We start from the raw sequence: 16,093 nt of genomic DNA, 5'->3' as shown, positions 1-16,093 counted from the left end.
GCTATGTGGGAATGTGACACCAAACAGTTCAACTCAAATGTGAAAATATTACTCACTGAAATGAAGTGTCAACCTTTCAGAGTGATTGCAGCACCACTCGGCGGACTTGGCCAAGTGTCATAAATTCACATTGTAAGCTGTTGAGAATAATATGAAGTCTTCTAAATCAAAAGATATACCTGACTTGTAAGAAATTGACTCTCTTGGCACTTTCTATGGATCAAATGGTCATCATATGGATTATTTATAGTCCGTGGTGTGGCCCAAACCACAAATCAACAAGAGGCCAGCTGAGTCGTGGCGATCAAGTTTTCTCTAGTATTTTATTCTTTGGTTAGCAACCTTTCTTTTATTCTTTACCCAGGTCCCCCATCTGGTCCGGAAAACCCAATCTCTACAGTGAACGAGACCTGCGTCACTTTGGAGTGGTCGTCCCCGAGAGACACGGGCGGACGAGGCGACATCACTTACAGCCTTTATTGCAGAAAGTGCTCTGGCGAAGGCAAACAGTGCGTGCCCTGCGGGAGCAGCGTCCATTTTGTGCCCCGACAATTTGGCCTCTCTTCAGCCACAGTCGCCATCACCGACCTACAGCCGGACTCCAACTACAGTTTTATCATCGAGAGCCAAAACGGCGTGTCGGACTTAAGTCCCACGCCGAAAGGAAGGGCGGTGATGAATATTACCACGTCACAAACAGGTGAGTGAGTCATGTCATTTGTATCCACCAGTTGGATCACTACAGGTCAAAATGTGGAAAATAATTCGAGGGAAGAATGGGAAAATATATCTGGTTGGCACCTGCAAGCATATTTTATACTCTATCCGTCTTCCTTTTCCTACAGTGAGCGTTGTGTTAAAAGAAAGGCGCAGCAAGGACAGCGTGACCTTGGCCTGGCAAGGCCCACAAAGACCCAAAGGTGTGATAGTAGAGTATGAGGTCATCTACTATGAGAAGGTGAGCGAGAACTTATTTTTGAAGGTGCCCATTGGCATGACTTCCGCTTTCACGTTTGTTTTCTCAATGGTGAACATTTGGTAAAATAATTAAAGGCAAGATGGACCTCAGTTTCAGAATCTGATCTGTATTTAGTACTCCCGTTTTACGTGCTTATTAGCGCTTACCGCATGTGCTAGTTGTCAGCTCGGTGCCGGTGGTGGTGGGATTTGTGAAACTAAACATGCTCCTCTCCTATTGACTTATCGGCTGTGTGTTTTAGCTTGAGGGCATGTCGGACTTGCTCCTCTCCAACAGCTCCCAGCATGTCAATTACTCACACATCTGTTGGACAAACCTCGTAAAACATCGGCAAGGTGATGAAATTAAACCGTAGTGCTTGTGCGTTGGCATGCATTAGTAATGAAATCGTCTTAATCCACGCTAAGGAGTGTCTTCCATTAGAGAATGAGCAACGTGTCTGCAGGCTTCCAGCTAACTGACACTCTGGTCATCAATAAACACACGAGGAGCTACTTCTTTGCTGTCGGGCTATTTGTGAAATAACATCGTAAAATTTGCATAAAGTTATCGGCTGATCAAAGAAACATCCTAAGCAATTTGCTTTTTATTATTCTTAAAGTGAAGGAGGGATTTACCAAATCAATGTGGCAACGAATGTTTGATCAGTACTGCACATTACCGCCATCTACAGGACTGGATGTGTTAGCTAAGAATCATTATTATTATTATTATTTTGCCTTGGAGGAGGCCTGCGATCTACTCGATGCCTTTTATCTGCTCAATATATATTCTTGAATTATTTGCCTCCCTTTTTATTATCTCCACTTCAGAACCAGCGGGAGCAGAACTACACCGTTTTGAAAACGCGCTCCAATATGATGACAGTGGACGGGCTTAAACCGGGTACCACCTACGTGTTCAGGGTCAGGGCTCGAACCGACGGCGGATATGGGAGCTATGGTGGAGAAATTGAACTGGAAACCAGCCATGAAGGTATAGATTTTCAATTTAATGCAACCCAGCTATCATCTCAGATCCAGGAACATAATTGGAATATAATAATGATAATTGAGAGTCTTGTGTCTGAATTCTAAGAGCTGGTGGGCAAGGAGGACAAAGCTGCAAACATTGTGGCTCGATTCTATCTCCGTGGGGGTGATTTGTCCCTACTGGAGTTTAAAAATCAATGCGGCGGATGGTTATTAAATAGCTCACTTTTCATTGAAATGACTTCTTCAGTTCTCCTGTCATTGAAATATACAAAAAGATTTATTAGATTAAAACATGTGGCGTTGGTTAATTACGAAATATCAAGCTAGTTTTGCTTCAACAAAATAAATACGTTTTTTAAAAAACTACTGGCTTTGTAACTCCCTTGTCTTAAATATACACAAGAAAAATATCATTCACCCAAAATGTATTTATTAACATGTGTGGGTTTCAAATAGTTTTAGTCATTTAATCCTTCAACAAAAGAGTAGCAATTTCTTCCTGCCTAATTTTCTGCGTTGTCAGCCGTCATTTACATGCATCGTCCCTTTATCGCGGTCAAACGATTTTCTTGCAATAGAAGGGCCCTATAATCTGCTCTTCAAAGTGCACATTGATTCTCAGATGGCCGGGCATAAAGACTTCATAAATCTCTTCATGTAAAGCAGTGTGGATATAGATCAGGCGGCGTACAGTGGAAACGCATTAGCCTACTAATCATCCGATAATCAATAAATATGCTTTAAAGAAGGCTTTCTGCTTATGCTCATTGTAGAACACGTGAATGCTAAAAGTGACGCCATTTATCCCGGATTTGGGAAATTTCCTGGAATTTACACATAAAGGGATATTTTTCTTCAACGTCATTGCAGATATGAAATACTAAGTTTGATACATTCCAACCTAGATGTCAATTAAAAGTTAAGGGGGCTTAATACAGGTACTTGCGGTACATCTACCATGTTAGAAAGACTTCAGTGTAGTATATCATGGACGTGTTCCTAATATTGTGCCCGATGCCCTTCACTGTCAATCAATTTTAATCACAAATTTGTTGTTGATTACAAAAGACTTAGCGTTAATGCGCCAGATCGCTAACTCGAGGGAATTAATTCACCGACAGATGCTTTCATGCACTGATGCGCTTGTGCTTAGCTGAACCAGATGAATTGTTTTGATTAATTGCTCGATGGAAAAAAGAAAAAATCAATGAGTCCGGAAAGTTCTGTCCGGTAGTCTCGTTATATGCAACATTGGACCGAGTGGGAATTCACATCTTCTTTCTCTCAGCGCCTCGCAAGTGCTTTTCATCAGGAACATTGCTTACTATTCCATGGAGCTCCCTGGCTCGCTTTTATCCCGACGCTGCTGTCTTTTTATATTTATCTAGCTCCCGCTAGTTTTATTAAATTTGCCACGCTCTCTCTGTCCACTCCCCACAGACGTCTTTGCTATCGGAGACCCCAACCAGACCACCATCCTGGCCATATCTGTCGCCGGTGGCGTCGTTCTCCTCATCTTCTTGGTGACGTGCTTCGTGGTTAGCGGAAGGTGAGGATGACCACGCGTGTGTACTTGTCTCATAACAAGGACATAATAACTACAGTAGCAACAACGGGCCCCCTTTGGTCTTTTTTATATTTAATGCCGAGGGATTACGCTACCGCTGGCCGAATCCAACTTTTGACATTTAAGTCCAACTAAAAGCCGTGTTAGTCTTTCTGTGAAGACCACAGAGGTGCTAGGAGAGGGCCTCCTTTCGAGGTTAATACCGGAAGGCCACACAGGGGATGGAGAAAAGAAGTTGAATAATACAATGCAGAGTTGAGAAGATGAAAGGAACAGAATTAGACTCTTGGGGAAGGACTGAAGGAAAAAGGGGAGACGTCTGAGCAAAGGAGGACAAAAGGTTGTTTTGTTTGACTATTTACAAAAGAAAATTTGCAAAAAGTCATTGCTACATTATTACAGAGTCGAGAACAGCACTGACTGAACTTCAAACTTTTTTTTTTCGTCTCTGATAGCCAACATGGCCCTTTGGAGGAAAAAAAAAAATATATATATATATATATATATATATATATATTAAAAAAAAGATGCGTTTGCACTCATATTTGTCTTCCATCTTGTATTTGACCAACCAGGCCAAGGAAAACACCACCAAAAGGATTATAAACATTCCTAAAAAGAGCAAATCGATTTTCCGTCTCTTACACTCGACAACAACATGGAGAATATGTTCACACAGTGGTCACATTAACTTTACGCACATTGTATACGTGATCTTGCGTCCAGGCTTTGTACTGCTATTTTTTTCATTTTATTTATCAGACTCATTATAATCCCTCAAGGGGAAAATTCAATTTACACTGTGCTGTATATTTTCACACTACACTTGGAACCAAATCACACACAGACAGGCAGTGAACGAGGGGGGGTGGGGGGTGCCTTGCTCAAGGGCATCTCAACAATCTAAACCTTTATCAGTACCGACTAGATTAACAACATCTTGAAATCAACACACACCTATGCACCGGCATACACACGGACACACACTAATGAACACACACTAAAAACATTATTGATTGAGGTGATTGTTGCAATGTAATCAGGCCAAGACTCACACGCTCATTTCACAGATAGAAAGCAATTTTTTTTTATTATTATTATCGAAAAGGAATTACGAGTTTGTGCCGTAAAACGTTGTTAAATGCAGCACGTTTTCTACACACGTGACGTGACATACCCGGCTAATAAGCTCTCACAGGCCGGGAGGTGTTAAAAGTGAGTTTTACAGGAAGGTCGATGTGCTGACATAAATTTGAGGTCACTGTCTCCCTGCATCTCCCCCCCCCCCCCCCACCCCCATTTAGACGCAGCGAAGAGGATGCGGTGTTGATTACCGCTCTCGATTAAATAGCATCTGTGCGGCTGTCAAAAGTTGTGCGGCGTTGTGTATTAGGTGAGGCTTTGAATTGTGTGTTTTATGTCGGGGCGGGTGTGCGAGGCGAAGATCAAAGCTGCATCGGGGAGCCGAGAGCAGCGGCAGAAGAGCTCAGCTGCAATAGAGGGAAAAGGAATTGGGTTTGAACAATTTTGGAAAAAAAATCATTTAATTGCGATTTCATACGCGATCTTTTTTTGAGATCCTCTTTTCCATTCATTTGCATTTTATTCCCTTCCTCATTGAAATTTCTCCAAGAATAAATACGAAAAAGCTACTTCGCTTTGCTATGAGACTATTGTTACACCATGAGGGGAAACATGAGAAAGTGTGGAAAGCACCTCAGATGTCGCGTGGCTCTGACAAATCACACCAGTTCCGCTTGTATGGCTGCCATGCAAGCGCAGGCGTGGAAGTGTGTGTTTGTGTGCGAACTTGCCACTTCTGGTCTTCGTGGGGAGACTTTGGCAGGCTGGCAGGTGTAAATAGTGGAAGGCGAGCGAACGACTAGCATAACCATGAATTCAGCAGATGGCCTTTCACTCAATGTGTGCTCAGACTACTGATACTAAAAAGCTGTGGCAAGAGTCGAAGTACTTTTTTTTATATTTTACTTTCCAACACTAGGGATTTGAAAATATATCATAAAAAGGCAAATAAAGACACAATATGGGCTCGAGTGTAGGGACATATTACATCTCTAGGATAATTTTGGCACATTATGCCAATACACGTTACGTCCGCAGCATCTGTTACGCCGCCAAAGGTTAGTCTTAAAATTTTAATGACACAAAAGCAGGAAAAGGAGTTGATATGCCATGGAGGGGGAAAAAAAAGCAATTGAATTGTGTTTGGAATTCAAAGACATTCTGATTTATTCGGATAATGACTAGTCATTTCCGAAGATGTTTTGTAACTTGGATGTCAACAAAAGAGAAATACTTGAATTATTCTTAGAAGCAAATATAGTGGAAATAGAAATCGGTGTGTTGATTCGGCATCCGAGGGATTGTCTGCATGAGAAAAGAAAAAACAGGCAAGTCTATTGTGTGTTGTGTATACGGGATGTGATGATATTAGAATGATGTTATTAGAAACATTTGGATGTTTTGCTCTGGTGCGAGCGAGCGCTTTCAATTCAACTGGAGGGTGTAGCCCCACGCATCTTTTGTGTGTGGAAGGAAGCTTGTTGGGAAATCTTTCAGGCTTTATGCAAATGAGCATATGTTGCGTTGAGATTCCTCAAACATCCCATAAAATAAAAAAAAGAATCGTATTTTATACGTCGTTCCAATTTGAAAGTCCATTGAGATATATTTATTAGGCATTTTACAATCATGACCTCATTAGGGAAGTGACATCATTACTGAGCTACATACGGCTCTATTTACATATATAAAAATACACTTGACTTGATGACACACACTGTTTGTCTGCCTTTTCTCTCTCTTGCTGTGTTTCCCGCATTCCCGCCCCTTTCTTCTTCCCCATTTCCATTCTCCTTAATGAGAAGGAGCTAATTGAAATGTTTCCGAACAGGGCGCTAATGAAACAAACAGATTTATTAGTCATAACTCTTCCACTAATCATTTCCCCGTCTTCATTATTAGCCTGCGCTGAGTAAATCTTTTTACAATGGTGTGGTCAGAGACAAAACGCAGATTGGCTCGGAATGGACTTTATGTTAGAGCACTCACTGCTTTTTTTTTTTTGTCCTGTGTGTGTTAATTTGGACTCTGCCGTTAAATTAATTATTGTGGTATCTAGGCAGAAAATGTGTTTGGTCAGTCGGGTAGTAGGCCCAGACACATTTTTACCGTGAAATAGCAAGATGGTAAATTGAATCCATCAATTTCATTCTCGGTAATTAGTTTTAATTTAACGGCTTGATACGAAATGGAATCGGCATTAGTAATCACCACGAGGAATGAAAAGAGCGGCCTAAAAGGTAGTAAGGTGAGCTGGTGCGGAAAGCAGGATAGATGTCATGCCGCGGGGCCGGGCGGGCCGAGGAGGGGTGACTAACGACGTAATGATTTCAACTTTCTCGTCATTCTGATTAACAGAAGAAAAATAATGTGGCGAGACAGGAAATGAAAGTGAAAAGGAGACGAGAGCAGAGCAATGTGAAAGACATCCGAGCCCTACTGACTCTTTCTCGTTTCAGCTCGTATCAATTTGGCTAAGCTAGCAGCCTGACGCTAATCCTATAAAATGCGGCCAGTCATATAAAACAAAGGAGGTGATGTGACACGCTACTGAACTACAAACACTTTATTAGCTGCCTGACTGTCGCATGCTAATATCCATCCAAGGTTATTCACTAGCATGAAGCCACACACGATGTATTTTCAAATTTATAGATGGATAGAAAAAGTCGACACACCCTTGTTCGATAAATTCCTAAACATTGCGGCATCATTAACGATAGTTACGATCTGTACAGCTCGATTACGGAATCGGAACTTGGGATTTATGATAACCGGTCAAGTGACGGTTGGCGTAAAATTTCAGATTTCTGCTCGTCAGGAAAAGCCTACCAGAACATCAAAACTTTATTTTTGAATGAATCAGGGTGTAAGCTCCTATTTAACAGGATGGTTTTTTTTCTGAAAAGTCACATTCGTAGTTATTCCCATTCTCAGTGTCTCCGAATTTTCCTTAACTGCAGGATTGATTGATTTTTGTCCAAAAACAACCTCCTGCTTCTACTAGTTGTTGGCATTCCGGCCACGTTGCTGCGGCACAAGCTCTGCCTCACCCTCTGTCTTTCTTTCCACATCCCTTATGTCACCCGCTTGCTTTTCTTTTCCCCTTATGGCTAGCCCCCCCCCTCGACCCCCCCTTTGTGATTGCTTGTTAGTTGGTATGCAGGCATGGAAGGAACCCCATTGTGCTTTCTTGCCTGTCAGCACTCCTTCGCATCCACTCCCTTACTTTCTTTCTTTCTTTCCTTCCTTCCCATCTCCTTTAGTCCACTCTTTCTATCAAAAACAGACCCAACCCCAGAAGAGCAGAGGAAAGACCCAGAGTGAATAAATGGATGGATGCCTGGGGGAAGAAAGCTTTGATATATGATGTATCGGACAGGGGAATGTTTTCACTAAAGGACAGAATTAGGAAATAAAATAATACCCCGAGAGAGATAAAGGCCGTAAAAGTGCGAATGACAGGACGAGAACCAAGTGGGGAGGGAGGGGCCACGGCAATAATATTATGAGGATGGAAGCTTGCTTGCAGAATGACAAATGGCTCTCAAGTGACAGAGTATTATATTAAAAAGTACATTGATATGCAAATGTGGAATGTATAGTGTTAGAGGACAGGGATTGCCTGTTGTCATGGCTGAAGTAGAACAGAAAGAAAGGCGAGAGCTCAGCCCGAATGGCAAAATACTGCAGAGGTCTGTTCGCGTGTGTAATTGTGTCACTATGACACCAACAATCTGTTAAAGCGACAGACTTTGTGGCTAACTATCGTAGGCAAATTGCATTTGGTGTCTTGCGGTCTTGAAAATGTGACGACCTTGCACGAATGACATGCAAAAGCTGATGACTTTGTGTTTGTGCCTCACACGCTTGGACCTTCAGGCCATTGTCACAAACTAGCCAAAACAAAGTGACTAAATTGAAGGGGCGTGCGTGAATAAGGATTTAAGTTGAATAGGGATTCGAGCTGACGTTTTTGAAAATATGTAGGTCAGGAAAATGCCCGCGTGTGTGTACACGGAGGCCTACCTACCTTTCATACCAAAAAAAAAAGTGAAGATGCATTAACTTACTCATTATCGTAAAATGGCTTAAAGACACAAAACTGAGTTTTGATTTTCCGACACCGACGAGTTCTCCGCTTCAAACTTCCAGCTTTCCCGTCAGGTTATGAACGAACAGTTTGTGGCGCCCAAATATGGAAGACTGGGAAACAAAAGGCGAAGCAGTGTCAGGTTTCACGCCATGTTTCAGAGTGTAGCGCTAATGATTCATGACACTTTTAACTGGAGAGGAGAAATGAGTCTCTCTGTAATTACTATGGAAATGTGTTCATTTCCCATCAGAGTCACACACACTCATTCACATCTGCAACCATGCACAGCACACACACACACTTATTAAATATGGAGCAACACAGTGGTGCTTTTGGTTTCATAGAACACGGATGTCCATGTGGATTGCGTGGGGGGGGGGGGGGGGGTGGACCCATGGGACAATCACAGAAGTGTGACTCCGTGTCCCCCCCGATCCCCATATGTTGGTTCTAAACACACGCCCCAAAGCATGTGTGTTTCAAGAGGTAGTAATGATCGACTCATGGTGATTGACTTGCTTGCCCAGCTGATAACAAGGTGACCCCCCCCACCCACCCCACCCTTCCTTAACTGCCCCCAAATACAAGTCTCGACTGGATTATAATGTGTGTGTATTCCCCAACCGTGCAGTCAGCTGTGTAAAACTCAAACATGCATAAAACACCAAATGGCTGAGATATAAAGAGCAGCACCCGAACCCGCCTCTTCTGCAATTTTGCATATTTTATGCACGACAGTCAATTGCATTTTTTTTTTATTGTTCAAACCCCTTGTTGAAAGATCAAGTTATACACATATTGAGAAATATATTGTGAACATTCTAACTGTGGCTAAAAAGCGAAGCGTGGAGAGTCACTGTAGCTGAATAAACATGCTGTCTAAGAATGTGTAAAACAGTACAAAGTGTATAATGAAGCTGCAGAGGCCTCTTCCCCCAAAAATATGAGCGTACAATCTCATTGGTGCAAATTGGTACATATGCAAGAGCCAATCACCAGGTGTTTGTGTGTGTTCGGCTTTTTTTGTTGGCAATTGTCCAGTTCACTCGTGTTCAGCCGCATATGTCATGTGCGGCGGGCCTTAGGGAAGTATAGGCAAGCAAATTATAATTCAATTCCACCAACCATCAGACAAACGAGGCCACGCTGTGTTTAAATCATTTTTAGTTCATCATTAAGTGGAATTGCTTTTTTATTTTATGGGGTTGGGGTCTGAAATATTTGCGCTGAATCTAAAAGAGCAGCGAGTCTCACGTGTTTATGGCTGATGGAGGCTGTTAAACTTGTTTCTGAATAATGCTCAACATAGTGGGAAAATACACCACACACACACACACACACACACACACACACACACACACACACACACACACACACACACACACACACACACACACACACACACACACACACACACACACACACACACACACATGCGGCGGTCGGCATCATCCCCCTGCAAGGTCGGCGTAACACAATCAGTTAAACACTTCCTCGCAGCTGGACGACAGGCTGGTTGATCAATTGATCAATATTTTGCTCGTTGCACAGAGACCGCACCGCAGGGCGTGCGCACCGATGAGTAGGGGGTCGGAATAGGGGCCAGGACGTGTGTGTCAGCGTGGGAGTGTGACCCCATAGTAAATCTGGAGGCGGTCACGGCCAGAGGGGCTGCAGGGCGTTAATGCGATGGATGTGTGTGTGTTTCGACACAAACATCTGCGACTCACAAATGCTCGATATTTAGCAGAGCAATCTTGACAGGAAGAATGGGAGGAAATAGCTCTTCAGGATTTCAAGGCTAGTCTTTTGAAATTCATCTCGTTGAATATACATTCTCAAAAAAAAACGGATGGGTTATTTGCAAATATTCAATACGTTTTGAATATCGGTTGTAAATTTGATTTTATTTTTATTCTCCACCCCGAGTTGTACTCTAATGGAGGAAGTGTGCATTCGGGTTTGTGTGTGTTTCCTACAGCGGGATGTTCACTCGGCTGGGTGTTTGTTTTGCAGGCACTGTGGATACATCAAAGCCAAGCAAGACCCCGATGAAGAGAAGATGCAATTCCAGCATGGCCGAGGTAAAACTTACATAAACACAGTGCATGAGTGTGTGTTTGGAGGGGGGAGGAGGGGAGTAAAAACATCTTTTGCCCTACTTTGCATATCAGCATGGATACTAATGTCATGTATTCAATTAAAACAAATTGGCTGAAATTTCAATTTAGTTTCCTGGTGTAAGCATTGCGCCAGTTAGCAACGGAAACAGTAAAGACGTCGGTGACATTTATGTTGGCATAAACAGTTTTTGCGCAAATGTTTTCGTGTAGGATGAGTCTCCTTATGTGTTCCAGTTAAATCGACGTGTCATTTTATCACCACACCTAACAAAGTATGTGTCTAATTACATAAGCATTTTAACACCATCTGAGCGGCATACTCACATTTCACCAGCGACAGTCTTACAGCGGGGATAGCAAACGCGCCATTTTTATTAAAGCCCATAAAGCCAATATGCTAATTCTCCTGTAACATTTATGAGATGTGGAAGAACAATTGATGATCTATTCTTCCTCATTTGCATGTGCGCAGTCAAACTTCCCGGCAGTCGGACGTACATCCATCCTCACACCTATGAAGACCCCAACCAGGCTGTCAGAGACTTCGCCAAAGAGATCGATGCCATCAATATTCGCATCGAGAGAGTTATTGGAGCCGGTACGCTCGCATATTGAAAATATTATTCATGCAAACCTTCAAACAACAGTGTAAAGTCAAAATTTTGTGTGTGTGTGTGTTTGTAGGCGAGTTTGGCGAAGTGTGCAGCGGGCGGTTGCGTGTGCAAGGAAAACGCGAGATCTACGTGGCGATCAAGAGTCTGAAGGCGGGCTACTCAGATAAACAGAGGCGGGACTTCTTGTCAGAGGCCTCCATCATGGGACAATTTGACCATCCGAACATCATCAGGCTGGAGGGAGTGGTCACGAAATGTGAGTCATGCTTCTATGACATCGTTCACTACAATTAAGCTCACAATTGTAGCAATTAAAAGATCCTTATTTGTTTTTCCTATGCATTTCCTCGACATGCCTCCGCATGTCGCTTTACGATTCAAAGCAACATTTGCCCAAAATATGTATTCCTAAACTGATTGTGAACCGGCGCTCCACTCCACCTCTGTACCACACAGCCGGTGTAAACAAGCGCTGACCCTCGTTCTGCTCAAGCTCCATTACCATGGTTACGCCTTCATGACGCATGGCAACTGCGACTGTGCACGCCCTACGCGATTGTGTTGGAGCCATTGTGCGTGTGTGTGTGTGTGTGTGTGTGTGTGTGTGTGTGTGTGTGTGTGTGTGTGTGTGTGTGTGTGTGTAGGTGAGCGACACAGGCCAGGTTCAACAACGGAGCTGATTGGTTATCTGTGGCGCCCACTCCAGCAATCACTCTCTCTATTTCCATCTATCTTCTTGTCTCTTATGTCCATCTCACGCTGCGGCTTTCTCCCTCAGTGTCGGTCTTATCTTTTCATTTAGTCTCCCCTCTCTCGTTCGGCCTATCTTCTATCCATCTTCATCTCTCACTCAGTACATTTTCAGCAGCAGATGACATGCCCTGATGTGGTTCTAATGAAAGCAGAAACCGATAACACGCTAGCTGTTGCTGTGCAGGCCACCCTGTCTCTATCAAATAGTAACAGAAGAAAAAGTGAGACTTTGAAAGTTGAAAGCAATCCGTCCCGCAACTGGAACAGACTTCTCATTTAGTTCACTACATTTTTTAATCTCTTACAAAGTGGAACTGTTGTCGTCATAAAAATTGATGGCAACTAAGTACTTTTTAGTCATCACTCCCAATTAAAGTTTATTATAAAACTGACACATTAAAAAAATATATTATATATATATATATATATATATATATATATATATATATATATATATATATATATATATATATATAACATAAATTAAATACACACAGATTAGAAAACATTTTATTTATATTATAAATAAAGAGAAAGAGACATTTTAAATTATTATATTAATATCATACATATTAGAAATTAGCATACACGTCACGCTAACTATAAACTTCCAAACAACTGCTACTTAAACACATTTAGAGCATTAACAAACAGAGCATACAACAGTACTACTCGGTATTAACACGCTTCCGAACTCTAGTGGGAGTTCCTTGTAACCACACTTTACTTGCAAGGGGTAAGAAAGAAGCGGATTAGTGTGTGTGCGTGTGCGTGTGTACATTTAATTGCTTTCACTTTTTGACTTTTAAAATTGGTTAATCCAGTTCCCCCGCCGTCACGGCACATTGAGAGGGTGATAGAGCTCTCCCGAAACAAATGGCGCTAGCAGGACGTCATTTCACAGGTCACAGCCTAAGGTGTGCATGCGTGGCCCGGCTAGGTTGTTGATGGCCCGGTTCAGATGGGTCAATAATTCCTTCAGGCTTTTCTTTCTGCCACCAGCTGGTCCCTTTACACCATCCTCAGTATGTAATCAGCCGGGCTGACCCGGCGTGTACTGGGCTCAGATGGGTTCGAGAGGGTCGGGCTGCTAACGAGACTTCAATGGAAGGGAAGGAGTCATTGCGGATTTGGGGAAAACTATTGAAGGATTCCAAGAGTGTGGTGTAAATGCAACACAAAATCTTTTTCTATTTGAATTATTTATTAATTTAGGCCCAATCAAAGTATGGACACAAGAAAGTGCATATCTCGGCACGAAACTTGCATCTTGCATTATTAAAATGTGCAGTAGTATTTGGGCAAAGGTTTAAGCATATTAACAGAATTTCCCCAAAAGTCTCCTTGGCAATTGACATTTTTCAATGTACTACTTTGTAAATATGGGATTCATTGACACCAACAATAGCCCACTAATTAACAAAAATCCTCTTTGTCTAAATGTTCTAAACCAATCCCAGTTATTGTTCTCGCTGACACAAAAAAAAAAGCCTTATTTTTTTAGTCTTCCTTGTAATTGTGAGTCTTATTTTGTGTGGCGTTGGTGCTGAAGTGCATTTTGGCTGCAATCTTTTCAATTCCAGCGTTTGTCATCCTTTATGCTCGTACTGTCAGCTTACAAGCGCGTAAGCCTTCGGTTCCTGCCGTGTTCCACCCTAATAAGCGTCTCTGCTGTCTGTCATCTGATTGTTGCTATTGTCTCGCTGATTGGTGGGCCACAAGCGAGGGGGGTGGGAAGACTCCCCCCCCCCCCCCTTCTCTATCTTAACATCAGGAAAAACGCCACAATCTACTCCCCCTCCTCCCTCCTCTCATCATCCCTTCATCTCATTCACTGCATGTCTAATTTGATCCAGCCGCCACTCGGGCTTTTTTTAAAAGACGCTGCGACAATCAGCTCATTGGAGAAAACCCTCAATTACGCCACTCCATCCCGTCGGCTGATCAAATGCTGAATATTTATTTGCATTAAGCAGCTTCACACATAATTCCCCCCCCCCCACCCCCCACGTCCTCAGTTTAAAATATCGGCTCCAAATGACCTTTAATCGTAGAACAATATCGAAAAAATGATTTGTTCATATGCTGATCGGTGGCGATTGGACTGCAGAGGCAAACGAGTGGGAGTTAAGATAGGAAAAGGTGATGATGCTTGCAGGATGGAGGGAAGACAGGAGGGTGGTGGTCGGGGGGGGTGAGATGAGATGAGATGGGATACAAGAGCGAGGAAATTAGACAAGATAAGACTTGAGAACAAATGAGGGTGACGGGGAAAGATGTGTGTGCAGATTTCGCCACGAGAAAGGCAGGCGGGCGAGAGGACGGATGGCGAGGAGATGAACGTGAGGAAATGAGAGGAGGAGAGGTGGAGAGAGGCGAGGAGATAAGCTTATTGAATTTCTGTCTACCTGTTTTGCAGCCCCCCCTCACCCCCGCCCACCCGGCCTCGCTTCCCAGAACACAGACCTGTCCTGCTTTAAAGCAATATATCATTTAGTTTACAACGACTAACATTAATCAATACAGCAATTATTTCATTTTCTCTCTTGGACTTTGAACCTCATTCGATAACGTCACAATGCAGGTCACTGGCACATAACGTAATTGTACTCATGTATACACACACACTTTCATTTACACGCCCATTAATGCCCTTATGCACAGAAACAGACACCTACGCTATATTCAGAAAATTTAACAGATTGACCATAATGTGTTGTTTACATCACTACCATTTCCCACTGCCCAGGTCGACTTGGCTTTTGTCGTTTCAATTTCTAATTAACGGGTGAAAAAGACGGACAATGCCTCCCTCCAATAAAAGAATTCCTCGCGTTCATCGAGAGAGCGCCGCTGGTTTCAAACACGCAAGGTCGTGATGATTATCGCGCAATGGCCGAGAAAGGATAGACGACGCTTAATGAAGCGGTGTAAAGACGAGGAAAGTTGTCGCTGATCCATCCCGTGACACTCCACCTGGCAGAATGTCAATAGCCAATCACGAATCAACACTCCCCCCCCCCTCCCCAACCCTTTGACTTCTTTCTCAGCATGATGAAAGGTATTAAATGTGAGTGAATAGAAATGTGATGACTTAATGATGTGCTTTTTTCGGCAAAGTGTGTGTGGGGGGGGGGTGTCATGACAAGCTCCACCCTGCAAATGTTTTGTTTGAGAAGTGGATAAAGTCACTGTGGGAAATGAAAAGGATTCATTGTGTTGAGTCAACTGCGAGGGAGCCAAATGTGCTGAGCTGCAACGCGTGTGGTCGACTTTATTGGTAACCTCTGTTATCTGTCACTTGCAAGGATAATTTAGTATGGCAGGTGTCCAGATGATGGCAGCTGATGGTGTGTGTCACCGTGTGTGTGTGTGTGTGTTGATCGTCTAGGCTGAGACAAAAGTGTTTCATTGTACGGCTAATACTGTCGGCCTACAGTTTGTTGTTCAATTTCTTGCCGTCACTGTTGGGAGGTATGACGTTGTTATGGATGCTAAAAAGGTGGTGGAAAGTAACAAAGTACAAATAATCGATTATTTCGATAGCTGTTCCCGTGAGTGAGTGTAAAGCTGCAACTAATTCATTCAACTAATCTTAGACTAATTAATCGATGAAGTCAGAAAATAGGCCAACATGATGGACGTTTTTCCAAATTAAAATCGGGATTTTGCAGAAAGATGCATAATCAGTCTAATTTCAGGGAGGACTGCAGAAATCGGAGAATGCTGAGGATTTGCCATTCTATGTTGCCGATTAATCGTTGCACAATTGTTTTCATTTATTTAAACATCGAGTTTTTTTCAATATTAAAATCAGATATAATGTACTTTATGCATGTGTCCATACCAGACTATTTTTATTATTTATAGGGTGTGAGGACTTCTGCTACCTCTGCTAATCCTA

The 16,093-nt window shown here is 42.7% G+C and overlaps 1 protein-coding gene and 1 long non-coding RNA gene across 3 annotated transcripts in view; one reads left to right on the top strand and one right to left on the bottom strand.

Moving 5' to 3' along the window:
* LOC147045905 (uncharacterized) overlaps positions 1 to 16,093 on the bottom strand; it is a 97,042-nt gene that overhangs the window by 39,851 nt on the left and 41,098 nt on the right. The gene's annotated exons all lie outside the window — the stretch shown is intronic.
* Positions 1 to 16,093, top strand: part of LOC147045906 (ephrin type-A receptor 3-like) — a 53,666-nt gene that overhangs the window by 30,264 nt on the left and 7,309 nt on the right. Inside the window, exons 7-13 of the mRNA XM_085929703.1 lie at positions 365 to 700; positions 846 to 958; positions 1,792 to 1,954; positions 3,394 to 3,502; positions 10,716 to 10,783; positions 11,295 to 11,420; positions 11,507 to 11,692. Coding sequence (XP_085785829.1) covers positions 365 to 700; positions 846 to 958; positions 1,792 to 1,954; positions 3,394 to 3,502; positions 10,716 to 10,783; positions 11,295 to 11,420; positions 11,507 to 11,692 — 1,101 coding nt within the window. The remainder of the gene's footprint in view (positions 1 to 364; positions 701 to 845; positions 959 to 1,791; positions 1,955 to 3,393; positions 3,503 to 10,715; positions 10,784 to 11,294; positions 11,421 to 11,506; positions 11,693 to 16,093) is intronic.

Source organism: Syngnathus leptorhynchus, chromosome 14 (assembly GCF_054491065.1).
Source record: "Syngnathus leptorhynchus isolate UIUO chromosome 14, UIUO_Slep, whole genome shotgun sequence".
NCBI lineage: Eukaryota > Metazoa > Chordata > Actinopteri > Syngnathiformes > Syngnathidae > Syngnathus > Syngnathus leptorhynchus.
Note: the sequence above shows the minus strand (reverse complement) of the source record. Positions and strands in the feature narration are given on the sequence as shown.